At 34.1% G+C, this 15,690-nt stretch overlaps 1 protein-coding gene across 2 annotated transcripts in view; it reads right to left on the reverse strand.

The window, feature by feature from the left end:
* LOC140445125 (uncharacterized) overlaps positions 1-15,690 on the reverse strand; it is a 79,625-nt gene that overhangs the window by 9,639 nt on the left and 54,296 nt on the right. For both annotated transcript variants that reach the window (XM_072536965.1, XM_072536966.1), the window contains exon 3: positions 9,701-9,883. In XM_072536965.1, coding sequence (XP_072393066.1) covers positions 9,701-9,883 — 183 coding nt within the window. The remainder of the gene's footprint in view (positions 1-9,700; positions 9,884-15,690) is intronic.

Here is a 15,690-nt window from a genome sequence, read left to right on the forward strand (position 1 = left end):
ACCAAATATGCGGAAACATGAACATCTCCAGAAAAACAAGAAGATGGCCTCTTTGCCTATTATATGGCATGATAAATATAGCTTGCATAAACTTTTGGATAATTTATAATCATAACCAACAACGACAGCAGAAAAAAACCATCACCAGAAAAAAATGTATGGTCATTTTGTCTGAACAACTGACGAAACCTTGACTACAACATCGTGTAAATTAGCCAACTTTGAACCGCTCGGTAAAGTTGCTAATTGAAAATATTTTAAATCTAGAGCCGCCACAAGAACAAAAATATGCCCTACTGTGCCAAAACGTGTCATCTGTCAATTTTCTTCTTCTTCTTCCTACTTTATAAATAGGCTTAATGCCTGTTTTACTCCGGTTTTTAGCCTCAATTGACGTTGTCTGACCATCTTTTCCTCGGTCGTCCCAATGATCTTCTTCCATTTGGCGATTTGTCTCTTGCTATTCGTACTATTCTATTTTCTGTCATTCTTTCGATGTGTTGATTCCATTCCCCTAGATTCTTTTGGTCCACGCGGTAATTTCCTCTGTACCACATCTCGCTCGTATTTCCTCACTTCTTACTCTGTCTCTTAGAGTTTGGTTTGTTATTTTTCGTAAGACTTTCATTTCTGTTGTTTCCAGTAGTCTTTGTGTTTTCGCCGTATCTGCTCTTGTTTCCGCTGTGTACGTCATTATCGGTCTTATTGTTGATTTATATATCCTGGTTTTCGTTTCCGTTGTGAGGTATTTGTTTCTCCAGATTGTGTTGTTGAGACATCCTGCTGCTCTGTTTGCCATGTTCACTTGTTTTTATACTTCTTCTTCCACTTTTCCGTAGCTTGACAGTTTTATTCCCACGTATTCAGTTTCCATCACTTGTTCTATTATTTTGATATTTACGACTAGTTTACATCGTCTCGGTTCCGCTGATATCACTATCGCTTTAGTTTTCTCTGTTGAGATCTCCATGTTGTATATGTGCGCCGTATCTTCGAATTCTTTAATTAATCTTTGTAGGTCATCTTCATTTTCGGCTGTTATTATGGCGTCGTCGGCGTAGCATATTATCCTTATTTCCTTTTCTCTCATTCTATACCCTCTTCTTTTTTTTAATTTTCGTTATGATTTCATCCATTATCAGATTAAATATTAATGGGCTCAGCGAATCTCCTTGTCTAATGCCAGTTTCATATTTGATAGGTTGCGATAGTTTTCCTTTACATCTTACCATAGCTATGTTATCTTTATATATATTCTCAATGGTTTTTACTAAATCCAGTGATATTCCCTTTTCATATAATAAATGTATCGCGTCCCGAATTCTCACTCTATCAAACGCTTTCTTCAAATCTATCAGACACGTATATGCTGGTTTGTTGTATTCCAGTGACTTTTCTTTTATTTGTCTTATTACAAAAACTGCATCCGTGCATGATCTTCCTGTCCGAAATCCTTGCTGTTCCTCTTGCAGAGATATTCGTTCGTTTATTTTTGTCGCTATTATTCTTGTTGTCAATTTGAGTGTTGTATTTAATAGATTTATTGCTCGATAATTATTGGGGTCTTTCTTATCTCCTTTTTTGAAGAACCTCACCATGATCGCTCTCCTCCATTCATCTGGTATTCTGTTCGTGGTAATTATTTTATTAATAAGAAGTTGCAGTTGTTGTACAAGGTGATCACCTCAATATTTTAAAAGTTCATTTGGTATTTGATCTGTCAGTTTTGTCTGTCTAAAAAACGTCGAATGACACCCATCATTGGGAGCACTGCCGACGTCCATTTTGTGGTGAACATCGCGCCCTTTGTTGTCAGCAGTGTAGTTCTAAAATGTTGAATTTATGATTTTTTTTTGTGATTTTTAGGTTTTAGAAACAACTCTTTGTTCAAAATAATTTGTAAAATTAAGATAAATAAAATACTTTTTCAGTGACCACATTTTTTTTCTCAGCGTAGTAAATTTTACGATGGTTAGTGTAAATAAAGGTAAAAATAAGGTTATCCCCACTAGGGTTAATCCCCACATTTTTACTAGCTACCATCAAAGTAGTAATCGCTCTTTATCTGCTCATTTCAAGTACTCGACTCTAATATTACTATCTCGTGAAAAGCCCTACATCTGAACTCCATTCTGTAACAATAGTCAATAGAAGAGGATGAAGTTGGTGTGACCAAGTGCTGTCCCTAACTACTACTATTTATCGAACCTGGCTTTGTAAGACGTAAAAATTCTGCCATAACATCCATAGACCTAACAACTGCATTTGACACTGTGTGGAGAGAGGGAGTTGATGAAAGTCATTCCCTGCCTCAAAACTGGCCAGCTAATAAACAATTTACTAACTAATTGACTGTTTCAGGTATATATAAATGATGCACAGAGTAACGTTAGAAAATTGAACTGTATTGAATTGTACTCAATGAACAATTACCAATCCATCAAGATATACCACACATCACAAAGGACTACCATTGACTGAGATCTAGAAATTATCCAATCAGAACTGTCTGAAAAATTGGTGATATTTATGATATACATTGGTAATGATCAACAAAATGGATGCCAAATCAGACTATATCCAGATAACTCATCATCGGATCAAATCTGGCGAAGCTTAATCGCATGCGTACGGGATATGGTAAATGTGCTGACTCGCTGTTCAAATGAGGCCGCGCAGAGGGTCCACGATGCCATTGCGGATCCCTTAGACAGACCATAAACCACTGTGTTTCAGAATGACCAAATCGTGCCTACCGTGGAAACCTCCAGGACTTTGTGGAATGTTCCCCAGAAGCAAATGAATGGATGTGTAAATTAGATACTAATATTTAGTTTCATTTTGTTTAAATATTTGTATATGTGTAGTTAGCGTATTGTTAAAATCCATACGCTATATAAAATAAATAAACTACGGTTAATGCCTGTGGTATTCTTTCTCTGACTGTGCTATTCAATTTGCAGTGGGCTAAGATAATCTGGTCGTCAGCATCGCTATCAATCCATCTATAACTCTCTATAACAGCCTTTGTTTATTTCTACGATTGGAAGAGCCCTACCATAGTTTTTCTTTAACGAAATATAATTTGTTAAATTGCATTTTATTCTCATCTAATTTATGACACTTATGTTTGAAAAAAGTTGTTTTGTCTAATAATAACTTCCATTACATTAACCATCAAACTACAAATTCAAATTTTCAACTATGTAGTTATTTATAAAATTAATATGAATGACTAAATACTTCGAAATGTTGATATCTGCAAAGATGAAGAAATACATTTTTTTAAGAAACATAAATAACAACTATAAACATTATGAGGTTAACTAGGTTACTTTTTTTAATATTTGTTTAGATGCATAGTATTTTATTGTTGCAACTGCAATTAAATTTTTAAGAGGATGAAATCATCAAAGATATAAATAAATTAAAATGATTCTTTAGCAAATAAAGATGCATTGTGAAATTTTTTTGTAATTATTTTATAACATAAATAAATATAGGATTTCCTACATATGGTGATAACAGCTTGACATTTTAAAAATGAATGTGAACTTTGATAAATGTTTCGTTTTATTTATGTAAAACGTTATAAATCAATTAAAAAATTAAAGTTTCCTAGACAAAAGCTTGCAAAAAAGAAAAAAGAAAAAAATGTGAATATTGGTAAAAAATAATATTAACATCGGCATAATATCAACAAAATATATAAAAAAAACTACCCAAAATGTTGAAATTGTCAAAAAATTTTTTGAATATGATTGAACAATTTTATAGACAAAGCTAAAAAAAATCAGTCAAAAAGTACAAAAAGTATAAAACAAAAACAAATATAATAAAAAAACAGAACAATACAATTTTAAATTAATAAAATTATTGTATCACTTACATAATTTGTACAGACAACAACAAATGAGACAAATTGTAGCCACTGCTTGAGACACCCAAATGTAATTATAAACAATACTAATTTTGTTTCTTTGTTATACATTAAGAAACTCGTCAACTGAATAATATGGTCTTTCAGAGAGATAGATTGTTGTCATCTTACGAAACTTAATGAAAGATGTTCCGGATTTAATTTCTCTTGGAAGGTGATTATAAAGTTTTTTTGCACTATATAGAATAGAATTCTTTACTAGCTGAGTAGACGGGATCGGTAAATAAACGTTACAATCCGAATTTCTAATGGAGTAGCCATGATCAGGTCTATCGGGAAAAATGTTTAGATGCTTGCGAATCAAACAAACCGTTTCCAAAATAAATAAAGAGGGAAGCGTGAAAATTCCGTGATTTTTGAAGTAAGTCTTGCAATGAGTTGTTTGTTTGAGACCAAATAGATAACGAATTGCTCTTTTTTGCAGCTTAAAAATAGTATCAAATTGGGCCGCTGCACTAGAACCCCAAAATGGAAGCCCATATCGAAGATGGAACTCGAACAATGAGAAATATGCCATTTTGACAGAAGATAAATTTAGTTCCTTCGAAACAGATCTTATTGCAAAGCAAGCTGAGGCTAGTTTCTTCCTTAAGGAGTCAGTATGCAAGAACCATTTAAGATCGCTGTCGATAAGAATACCTAGAAATTTCACGGAATTAACGATACTGATTTGGCTCTCATTCAAAAGCAAGGGTTGAATGACTCCTTTATAAGATAATGCTACTGTCTTATCCACGTTAAAGCTAAGTAAGTTGGAGTCTGACCAAGCCTTGATTATAAGCAAATCGGCGGTTATAATTGAATAAAGCGTTGAAATATTAGAGCTGCTCCAAGTAATACTGGTATCATCAGCAAATAGAAAAATGTTCCCTTTAATTTTCAAGTAAGTGATGTCATTAATGAAAAGTAAAAAAAGAATTAGACCTAATACTGAACCTTGCGGTACTCCACACTCAATGTCTTTACGACTAGAGTCGGTGTCTTTTATTCTAACCAATTGTTTCCTAACCTACCAAGTAAGTTTTGAACCAATTCAAAGACACACCCCGAATTCCATAGAAAGTTAATTTTTTTAATAGAATGTCGTGATTTACGCAGTCAAAGGCTTTGGAATAGTGGCAGAAAATGGTGGCGGAGGAGAGGTTACTATTTAGTGATAGATATACCTCATCGTTAATTGGGCCTATATTAACGAATAGATAGATATATTCAATGAGGTGGCTTTTGGCCTATTCCACTGCGACCATTTCAGATCTATTGTAGTCCTGTAGCCCTAGCTTGCATTCTTCTCCACTCTCCAGCCTTACCATCTTTAAAAAGTCTAATACCTTCGAGCTGAACCTTAAATGTAGCTTTTGCTGATGGCTTTTCTTCGCCTAGTGCAGGGAACCGCACATTTGCCAGGATGTTACACTGGCATAAAATGTGTTTTGCTGTTTTTTATATTAACGGATATGAAATATGATTCACCGATCTACAAACTATGATGGAGAAATTTGCAGACAGCTACCAATATCTACCACAGACGATAGAATAAGTCCACGAATATATCTACCTAGGTCAAATTCTTCTTTGAAACTTGACACAGAGAACCAAATTGAGGAAATCACTAGAAAAGCAAAACTGGCATGGATTGGATTTGAAAAACTCAGTTGGATACTTAAGAACCGCAAAATATCTTAATAATTAAGGATAAAAGTGTTCAACTAGTGTATTTTTCCTGTTATGACATATGGATGTCAAACCTGGACCCTAACCAAAGCAAATATGGATAAACTAGCCGCAACAGAAAGGGCAATACAATATTTGAGACCCTACAAAGGAAGACGACCAAGATGAAGACCACAGATGAGATGGGTACATGACATTAAAAAAATAGCCAGACCAAATTTAAACTAAGTGTGCCCAGAGATCGATGGAAGGAGTTAAGGGAGGCCTATGCCCAAAATTGGACGATAGAAGGCTAAGAAGTAGAATAAAAGATATAAATATATGTACTGATGACCCGGCGAAAATATTAGTGATACAGATCCACTTAGCAAATCCAAACTGGGAAAAAATTAAGGATCTTCTTAACAAACTGGCACAAGAAATAGTGTTTCTATATGAAAAGAAACTAACCAGTAAACTCTCTGAAAAAATTAAGCTTTAGAATACTCCAAAGTATTATACAGCATCATAATCACGACATAATCACCAACATAGGAAAGTCACGAGAACTGATAGTACTGGGCGATCTGAATAGCCGGGTGGGTCAAAGAATATACAGTGAGGTGATCGGTCCATACGGTGAAATAAACCTGAATGACAATGGAGAAAGGCTGATCCAAGTGTGTCAGAGTCATACTCTGAGAATAATGAACGGCTTCTATAAACATAAGGATATTCACAAATACACATGGGTACAACATACAAGGAATCTAAAATCGATCATTGACTATGTAATAGTCAAACAAAGCACTACCTTAAAAGTGAATGATGTAAGAGTACTTAGAGGACCGACGTGTGGTTCCGACCACTATATAGTTAGGACAAAAATGGTATTTCCTTTTAAATCTAACAAGGACAATAACGTTAATTAGGAACCTCAACAAACAGAAATGATAACGAACAAATGATATAACTTAAACAGCCTTATCACAAAAGCACAAGAAAACTATACCAGCACAGATTAGACGAAAAGTTGCTACATTATATAGAAGACCAGTCAGTAGAACAAATTTACGAAAACATAACGAGTAGCATCAAAGAAGCAGCAGAGGAGGCCATTGGACTAAAAACTAATTCCGCTAGTAAAAAACTTTGGTGGAATCAAGAAATTGAAGAACTAGTACTTCGGAAGAAAAAAGCATACCACAAATGGCTAAACACAAAACAGAAGTTGGATAGAGAAGAATACAAAGATATTAAAAGAAGAACACGACAACTAGTAAACACAGCTAAACGAGAAATGTGGGACAAAAAATGCAAAGAGATAGACACATATATGGAAGGTAGAAAATGCTCAGAGACGTAGAAATTCCTGACAAAAGTTAAATCAAATGAAAAAAGAGAAACAAACATACAATTAATAACAACAGAGAACTGGATCCGACATTACGAAAATCTATTAATAGAAAACAGAGAGGAATATAGAGAAATGTCTCCAACTGAAATACACATACAGGGAGAAACGATAAATATCGATGAGAGGACTGTCATAAAAACGATACAACTACTAAAAAATGGTCGAGCTGCAGGTCCGGAGGGAATTCCAGCAGAACTAATCCAATGCGGCACTAACAAACTGTTTGAACGATTAACCTGGTGTATAAACCAATATCTAAACCATGCACCAGTCCCGCATGAGTGGAAAGTATCCTTCATATCATCTATACATAAGAAGGGAAGTAAACTGGGCTGCTCAAACTATCGAGGTATATCAGTAACCAGTACCTTAAGTCGCCTATATGGAAGGATACTTCGAGACATTATCGAACAAGAATATAACGAACAAGAAGAAGAGGAACAATCTGGCTTTAGAGCGGGAAGGAGCTGCAACGATAATGTGTTTGTTTTGAAACAAATAATAGAAAAAAGATCAAGTACCAACCAAGAAACCCACCTTATGTTTACAGACCTTCAGAAGGCCTATGATACTGTACCCGCTAAAAAGCTATGGAAAGTTTTGCAGGAAACAAACATTAACCACACAGTAATTAAAGCCCTTAAACAGCTTTATGAAGGATCAACGTCGGGAATAAAAATTGGAAATAGACTTTCAAAAAAATTTCCTGTAAACAAGGGACTCCGGCAGGGGTGTTGCATATCCCCCACATTGTTTAAAATCTACGTGGCGAAAGCACTGTATCAGTGGAAGAGAAAGTGCAGAGGAATGGGCATTGACCTGGGAGAAACTTGCCTATATACCCTATAGTTTGCAAACGATCAAGTCCTTATAGCCAACGATAAGAAAACTACAGGAAGAATACAAAAAGTGGGGTTTAGAACTCAATACACAAAAAACAAAATATCTCCCAATAGGCGCAGAACTATCCAACATTCAGATGGATACAACCGAAATTGCATTCTGCACTGAATATACCTACCTAGGAATTGATTTCGACACCACAGGCACAGACAATAGGGAAATTAGAAAACGAATAACCCAGGCCCGTAGAACAATTGGATGCCTTAACGGAGTTCTTTGGAGCTCAGAAATTGGTAAAAGACGAAAATACAATATATATGAATCTCTCATAAAAACCAGCTTAACCTATGGTACAGACACATGGAGACTAACAGAAAGCAATAAAAGAAAATAGAAACGATGAAATAAGGAATCGGATGGGGGTAGATGGATCACTGGCAACAGACATAGAAAGGAAACAACTTATATGGTATGGCCATGTTCAAAGAATGCCAGAAACAAGAATACCAAAAATCGCCATGAAATGGATACCACCAAATCGTAAGAAGCGAGGAAGACCAAAAAGAACATGGAAGGAGGGAATAACAAAGGCAATGAGCTCCCAAAACTTGACCGAAGAACAATGGAATGATAGAAATTCGTGGAAATTAGGCATCAGACAACGACGCAAGACGTTTTGAAACCGATATATATATATATATATATATATATATATATATATATATATATATATATATATATATATATATATATATATATATATATATTATACAGCATCACGAGGGAATCAATTAACAAGTGAAGTTCAAAAATTGATAGAAAAAAGTCGTAATAGCAAAGAGAGATACCTAAAAACGTAAACACATATGCAAAAAATCATTAGCAACATTGATACGACGTGTTCATAATGCTCTCGTAAAGCGAAAGTGCCATCCTAAATATAGAAAAAACAACTACTTTAACGAACACACCTAAAAAGGGGCTGAACTTAACAACTAAAAACGGGTATACCTAATAAAGAAGAAAATTCTTCAAAAACCTGACCATATCATTGTAAAATCCTCTAATTTAAAATGTTTCTGAGTTGTCATTATGAGTCATACATAAGAGAGTCAGAAATCTTTCGTGCAGCAATTTCCAGAGCTACAATTGCCATTTGGATTGCCAACTTTCGAAAGAAAAAATAAGAAGAAGATGGGATGTCTCACATCATAGTAGAAATTATTCTTGATCAATAATTTAATTTTGGATTTAAAAAATTACTACGAATTACTGTTTTTACTTACATTTGCTTTATTGCTTTCCAATCAGTTTTTACTTTATGCGAAATTAAAAAAATGTTAATGTTCGACCACATTAAGGTCGGAAACGTCGGTTCTAAAGGTGGAAAACTATCGATAGCCTTAATGTAATGTAAATTATAGGTTTCTATCAATAATTTCCCACCTCTACTAGTTTCATCTGTTTTTATTTCATAACGCAGTATGTTTTCTATCTTTTGCGTTATTTTGTCGGTTCTTAAGGCACTCATCCCTGTATTAACATGTAGTATAATTAATTTACTACGTCTTCATATGGTTGTGAATCCATTTTCGTACATTTTATTACTATTTACTATTTTTATTCGGAATCAACCACAATTTTAGTTTAAATTTGTATCTTGAAAATGATTTTCGAAGTGAAAATCAAAATAATCAAAATAAACATATTTTAAACTGAAATTGTAATTAATTTCCAATAAAATTAGTAAATAATATTATGTTTTCAGTTAACAATACTTGGTATGGTACTCATATAAAGGCATTTATTTTATACTGCTCACAAATTGTATATATGTATATAAAACTTACGTATATTGTTTTAGAGATGATAGATGCAGTTGAAATGGATATCAAACATGATGTTAATAGTAGGAACGTTCCTATAAGGAATGTCACAGCCATGAGTAGGAAGAATATTTCGGGTGTGTTGACGTATTTTCCATATCTATGGATATAGTAACCTACGATTCCGACAGTGACAATGCCAAGGATCTGAAAATAAAAAAAAATTAACTTTATTTAGATTTATACAAAATTGACAAGACCGTATTTTACTAATTATAAGATGCATGAGACTTTTCATGTACAAAAATTGATAGCTAACTAACAAAAATAGGTAAATACTAATATCACTTAAAATATCACCCAAAAATTATAGGCGAGCAGTTTATCCCTAAAAAGACGCTTAGCAACGTAATATACCGACTAATTTTTTTTGCATTTCTAATGCACCAAACCTTTTTTATTCGATTCTATATATTTTTTAAAGTTCCTTCCTGTAACTTTTCCAAATGGGCCGGCAATTGCTATTAATAAATAACTTATAATAAAAAAAGCAATTTCACCAAATCGCTTCACTTTTTCTCTCTTGGTTTTTCTAAAAATGCTTTCTTTTCCAGTAATTTGCAATTTTTTGTTGAACAAAGATATTAATGAATTGCAATTCTAAAAAAAAAATTATTGTTTCTAAACCTTCAAGTACAAGTAAGAATATTTTAAGAAGAATAAATGCCTTTTATCTTGCTGAAAACATGGACTTATGTAAATATTTCGAATATGCCTTTTGAACGTGTACGCCTTCTTGGTGATCGATGTCCAGGACCAAATAAGAACGCCTTTAGTATCCATACATTATTCTTCTGGTTACTAAATGACTTCCTGGTCTCAGCTGATCGGGTGTTTGGTAAAGCCTAAAGGTTACTTAAAAAAAGTACTGTTTTAACTAAAGAAGAATATGAAAAGATGTATTCTGCAGTTAGAGTGGTGAAGAAATTGGTAAAAATGTATGATAGTTATAAATAATTTAAAAGTTTCACTATAAAAATAGTTCAATACAGGTGACAGCATTCAATGGCAAACGTTGTCGGTGTTAAAGTTTTATAAGGGCATGCTATTAAGGGAACAGCTCAATTAACGCATAGGAATTGAAAACCCAGATGCTGAAGAACATGTCAATTAACGTTTGTGTTTTTTAATTTCCTAGCAAAAAAGCGTTCAAATTCCAGACATGTCCACTTTATCATCCATTCAAACATAAACATGTCAAAGCCAATCATTTAAAATCAGTTATGTTCAAATAAAAACACTTTTTTTGGTTAATAAAAAAAATATTCTTAATACATCTGTATAAAATACCGATAGAAGAAATTTAGTTAAAACGGATCATTAAAAATATATATAGTCGGAAAAATGAAAGATTACCCATAAACGATCATATCAATCACTTATTTTGTATTTGGTCTTTTTCTATAACAAACATTTGTTATTTATAGAAAAAGACAGCAAATACAAAATAAGTGATTGATATGATCCTTCATGGGTAATCAATCATTTTTCCGGCTGTATATCCCAACTATAAAATGGATTTGTGACTTTTCTAGTTTTGAATGGTTGTTCCACAAATAATTTTTAATTATATCCATCTGGTTGAAAATCGTAGTCCAATTAAATGACTTTATGATATTTGCCTTCATTGAATCCCGTGATCTTCTTACCCACTTACAGAATTCTCCTTGATTTTTAAAAGAGACATCTAACGTCAACAACTACATTTAATATTACAACCAAATATGATTTCACGTCAGCTCTCATTCTTTTCAAACATCAGAAGAATGTATTTCTTTTACAATACTCTTTCAAATGGGTACTTACAAATCCTACTAATATCACTACGCTGCGCGCCGTAGAGATATTGGTATAGACACAAATCTTTTCTAGAGTTGTACCTTCGTTATATAAGAAATATTACTTTTCAATTTTCGAAAAACGATTGTTTTTAAGTCCTTGAAATACGTTAAATACATGACAGTAACTGATTAGGTATGTTTTTCATGCCTCTTCATTCTTTAGTAAAGAAAATTTTGGCATCCCTGGTCCACCTTTATACTAGAATTTTTCTTTATAAAAAGTCAGACAAGGAAGGTATTACACTGTATCTTTTCCCTGAATAAATTATGTGCTAGGTACTTTGTGTTTACAATATTGTAGTTGTCAGTAATTCGATACCGGTTTTAATTTTTTGCAGCAATCTTTCGTTGCCCGAATTAATATAGTATTGTCAAGCAATATTTATCATTTATTTCTATTGTTTATACAAAAAGCATCAAGAATCTAGTGAGTGGTTACTAGCCAGATGACGCGTTGTAAGATGGTTTCATGAGATATTATGATATATCCATAGGATTCTAAGCAAGCGTTGATAGTATCACATCTTAAATGCATTTATGAGTTTACTTGGGGCGCCTGTAAGAGTCGACGTTTGTGTTCCAAAGTACCTAGCATCTCAGAATCCTTATTGAAGTATGGATATTGAGGGAGAGAACATAGCACTTTACGCATCTTATTGAATGTGCCTTATCTTCTCTTATTTCTTATTTCTCTTCAGTGATCCCAGTCTTTATTTAAGGACCATCCTAAGTATGTTATTAGTGTCTCAGCTACTGGAAGAGCTACATTGTTGACATTCAATTGTGTGTTTGCAACGTCGTTCTTACTCATAGTTGTTTCTTACAGTTTATCTTCCTACCATCTCTACAGCGTGTTATTCCTTTCCCATATGTTTTTGAGTTCTTTGATCTTTTATTTAGTGTGGTGGAGAATACTGTATTAATAAGTTTCCGTACGTCAACACCTCTTGGAAGTATTTTTAACTATTTTCTTCAGTCGAAGTTTAGTAAGAGCCAGCAATAAGTTGTGGTGTAATAAAATGTCTGGTCCTAGATAAGGTTTACAGAATACAACCTTATTGCGATATTTTCTGTTTATTGTGTCGAAGTCAGTCTGGTTCCTCACAATTCTGTGATCATTATCAGCTGGAGATTTCAAGTGGACATCCTATACAAATTCTATTAGGAAAAGACATTATTGAATATTGCATTGACACTTGTTAAGTTTTTGATGCCATCTAATAAAGATACAGATTTCTCACGTAATTCATATTGTTAAAATAATCGTATTAGATTATTGGAAATATTGAAATTCTGAACACTAATTCAATGAATAAAAAAATACGAATATGTTTACTAACTTTTTAAATTTTCTATGTAACATTTAAAATTATAGTAATATTAAGTCTCCACTCTATAAAATGTGTGGATATCAAATTATGGAGTAATTTAACTGCAATTTTTTGTGCAGAACCCTTTACGTCAATACTATAAACAAGATATGATGTCATGATTAGGTAAACAGTGATATCATTTATTTTATAAGCAATCAGTTTTGAGCGATAAGTTTTATTCGACCCCGTAAAACTTTTTTTAAAAAATCATTGTTTACCATCAAAATCAAGAAATGATTCAAAGATAATATTCTTGTTGCTGATAGTAAGACAAGATGGTAAGAGTGGTTTGCTTTGGTCAATACTTTTAAAAGTAATATAAATCCCCAGAATCATACACCAATGCAAATAAGAGATTACGACTCGGATTCCGAGAAGCACTACTTATTATACTTAACACCAAATTTCATTGTTGGCAAAATTCGTTCTATTATTGGTATTTGTTCATAGATCATGACAGAACAACAATTGAAAAAGATATCAACCTTTGAAACTTAGTTGTATCGACGAATTCTCTGAATATCCTGGACAGATCACATTACTAATAAGAAAGTGTTGCGAAAAATCAGCAAGCAACAAGAAATTACTTTTAGAGTGAAGAAGAGAAAGCTGGAATACTTTGATCATTTGATGAGACGTAACAAATATCGCTTGTCCTTCAAGGTAAGATGGATGACAAAAGAAGTTCAGCGATATAAAGAAACTCATGGGATATAAAGAAACGAAACTATGCAAGTGGTTTGGCCTGACATCTGTAGAGCTTTTTAGACTAATCGATAATAAAATAAGACTAGTAATGTTAATAGCTAACGTACGCAATGGATACGGTAATAGAAGAAAGAATTTATTACTAATTAGCTACGATCAACCTGAAGATAGTTAATTATTTATTTTATTTTGTTTAATGTTCATAATTTTTATATTATATAGTTTGTTTCAATTTATTACTGTACATTTAAAGCCGTATTTACTTCTTATATGATTTATCTCAACTGTATTTTACAATTATTATTGAGATCTAGATTATGGTTATGGTTATGGTAGATCGGAGCAGGACCAATTTATGAGCCATTTAGACACCTAAATCTCCTAAGATGGGTCCATTGTATCACATCTATTATACGAATTAGGCCAGGCCCGTAGGGACCTATTCTTCAACGTTTCTTGCGTCCAGGCTGTTCCGGGCTCCCATATCAGCAGTAGTCAGCAGGGGCTCTATGTCTGAGCCCTTCCTGCCGTTCTGAACATATAATCCTTTAGTAGCCTTGTGGCCTCATAGAAAGCCACATGTCTCTTTACGAATAACTCCCTCATTTGGCTCGATTGCATAAGGATCGAACCCAGGATCTGTCACCTCTAGTAGGCTAGTGCCAGGCACTTCCAGAGGACATATGAGGAGGTTTCCTCCTCCTCAATACAAAGATGGAACCGTGGGCTATCCGCCAATCCAAGCAGATGAAGGAGCCGCTTGAGTCTACAGTGGTCGGCAAGCATACTGACTACCAGAGAGCACATTCTACGGTCTAGAAGAAGTTGGGTTGTAAGACTTTTGGATATTCCTACTATGTGGAGTCTAGCCTGTCTCATACCCCCATAACTGCCTAGGAATTCTGGAACCTCCACGAGAGAAGCTTTTTGAGACTACCCCGTCCACTACTGAAGGGCACTCCAATCACAGGTTCGGGTCCCACCTTCAGATTAAATGAGCCCTTTCGTGTCAGTACGTCAGTCCGTTCGTTCCCTTCTACGCGTGTGTATTCCGGTACCCATACCAAGTTAACATTAACCCATAATATTAGTCCGAGAAACATCAGCAAATGCTCTCTTGCACTCAAGAACCAGCTTTTAGGCGCTTCCAAAGCCATAAGCGCTGCTTGACTGTCAGAGCAGATAGAGGTTCCTGCCTGAGCAAGCCCTATCTTATATTTCGGCATCTGTCCACCCGTCTATTCTGGACTCAATCAGCGCAAGCTCTCGTTCCATCCACAGTACCATCATTCTTGCCCTTTGGAAAGTGAGCGTCCAAAAGAGTCCTTAGGGCCTCCTCATCAGTGGATGATAGACTTCCACTTCATCCCTAGAAGGTCCATGGCTTGGTTTTCTAGTATTTTCCGTCCTTTCTTGTTTCCTGCTTAATTATTTATTAACCATCTGGTTTTCGGCTACCTTTTTTCTTCTTTCCTCCTACTATTCCCGTTAGTATTTTATTATGTAATCTCGTGTTTGGTGTCCTTTGGATATGTTCCAACTGTCTCAGTCTTTGTGATTTTATGATCCCTACGATATTCGACTCTTCATACATCTTCTCTAGTTATACACTATATTTATAGTGCCGCAAACCTCACTCATGGTTTGGAGATAAAAGAAACTGGTGCGGCATATCTGATATGAATACAATAATACGAAGAGCAAACGCATGATCCTTATGCATAATACAATCTGAATGAACACGTTGCATAGTGTACGGCACCAAAAGAAGCAGAAGAAGTTGTATATTTGGTCTTTTATATCCTCCTTGGATAGCTATAGAATGAAAAGAATACTCCTTTCATTCCATAGCTGTCCTCCAAATAATTTCTTTCCCACACTTGGAGATGACTTGTTCGGATTTGTTCATCATCCATGTTTTACTGACATTTAATGATATATGTCTTATCACTGACGTATATATTTTTATATTAGCCCTTTTATATATGTTTTTACCTCTTAATAACTCGTTAAGAGCACAAATACAACGATT

Source organism: Diabrotica undecimpunctata, chromosome 7 (assembly GCF_040954645.1).
Source record: "Diabrotica undecimpunctata isolate CICGRU chromosome 7, icDiaUnde3, whole genome shotgun sequence".
In the NCBI taxonomy this organism is placed as follows: domain Eukaryota; kingdom Metazoa; phylum Arthropoda; class Insecta; order Coleoptera; family Chrysomelidae; genus Diabrotica; species Diabrotica undecimpunctata.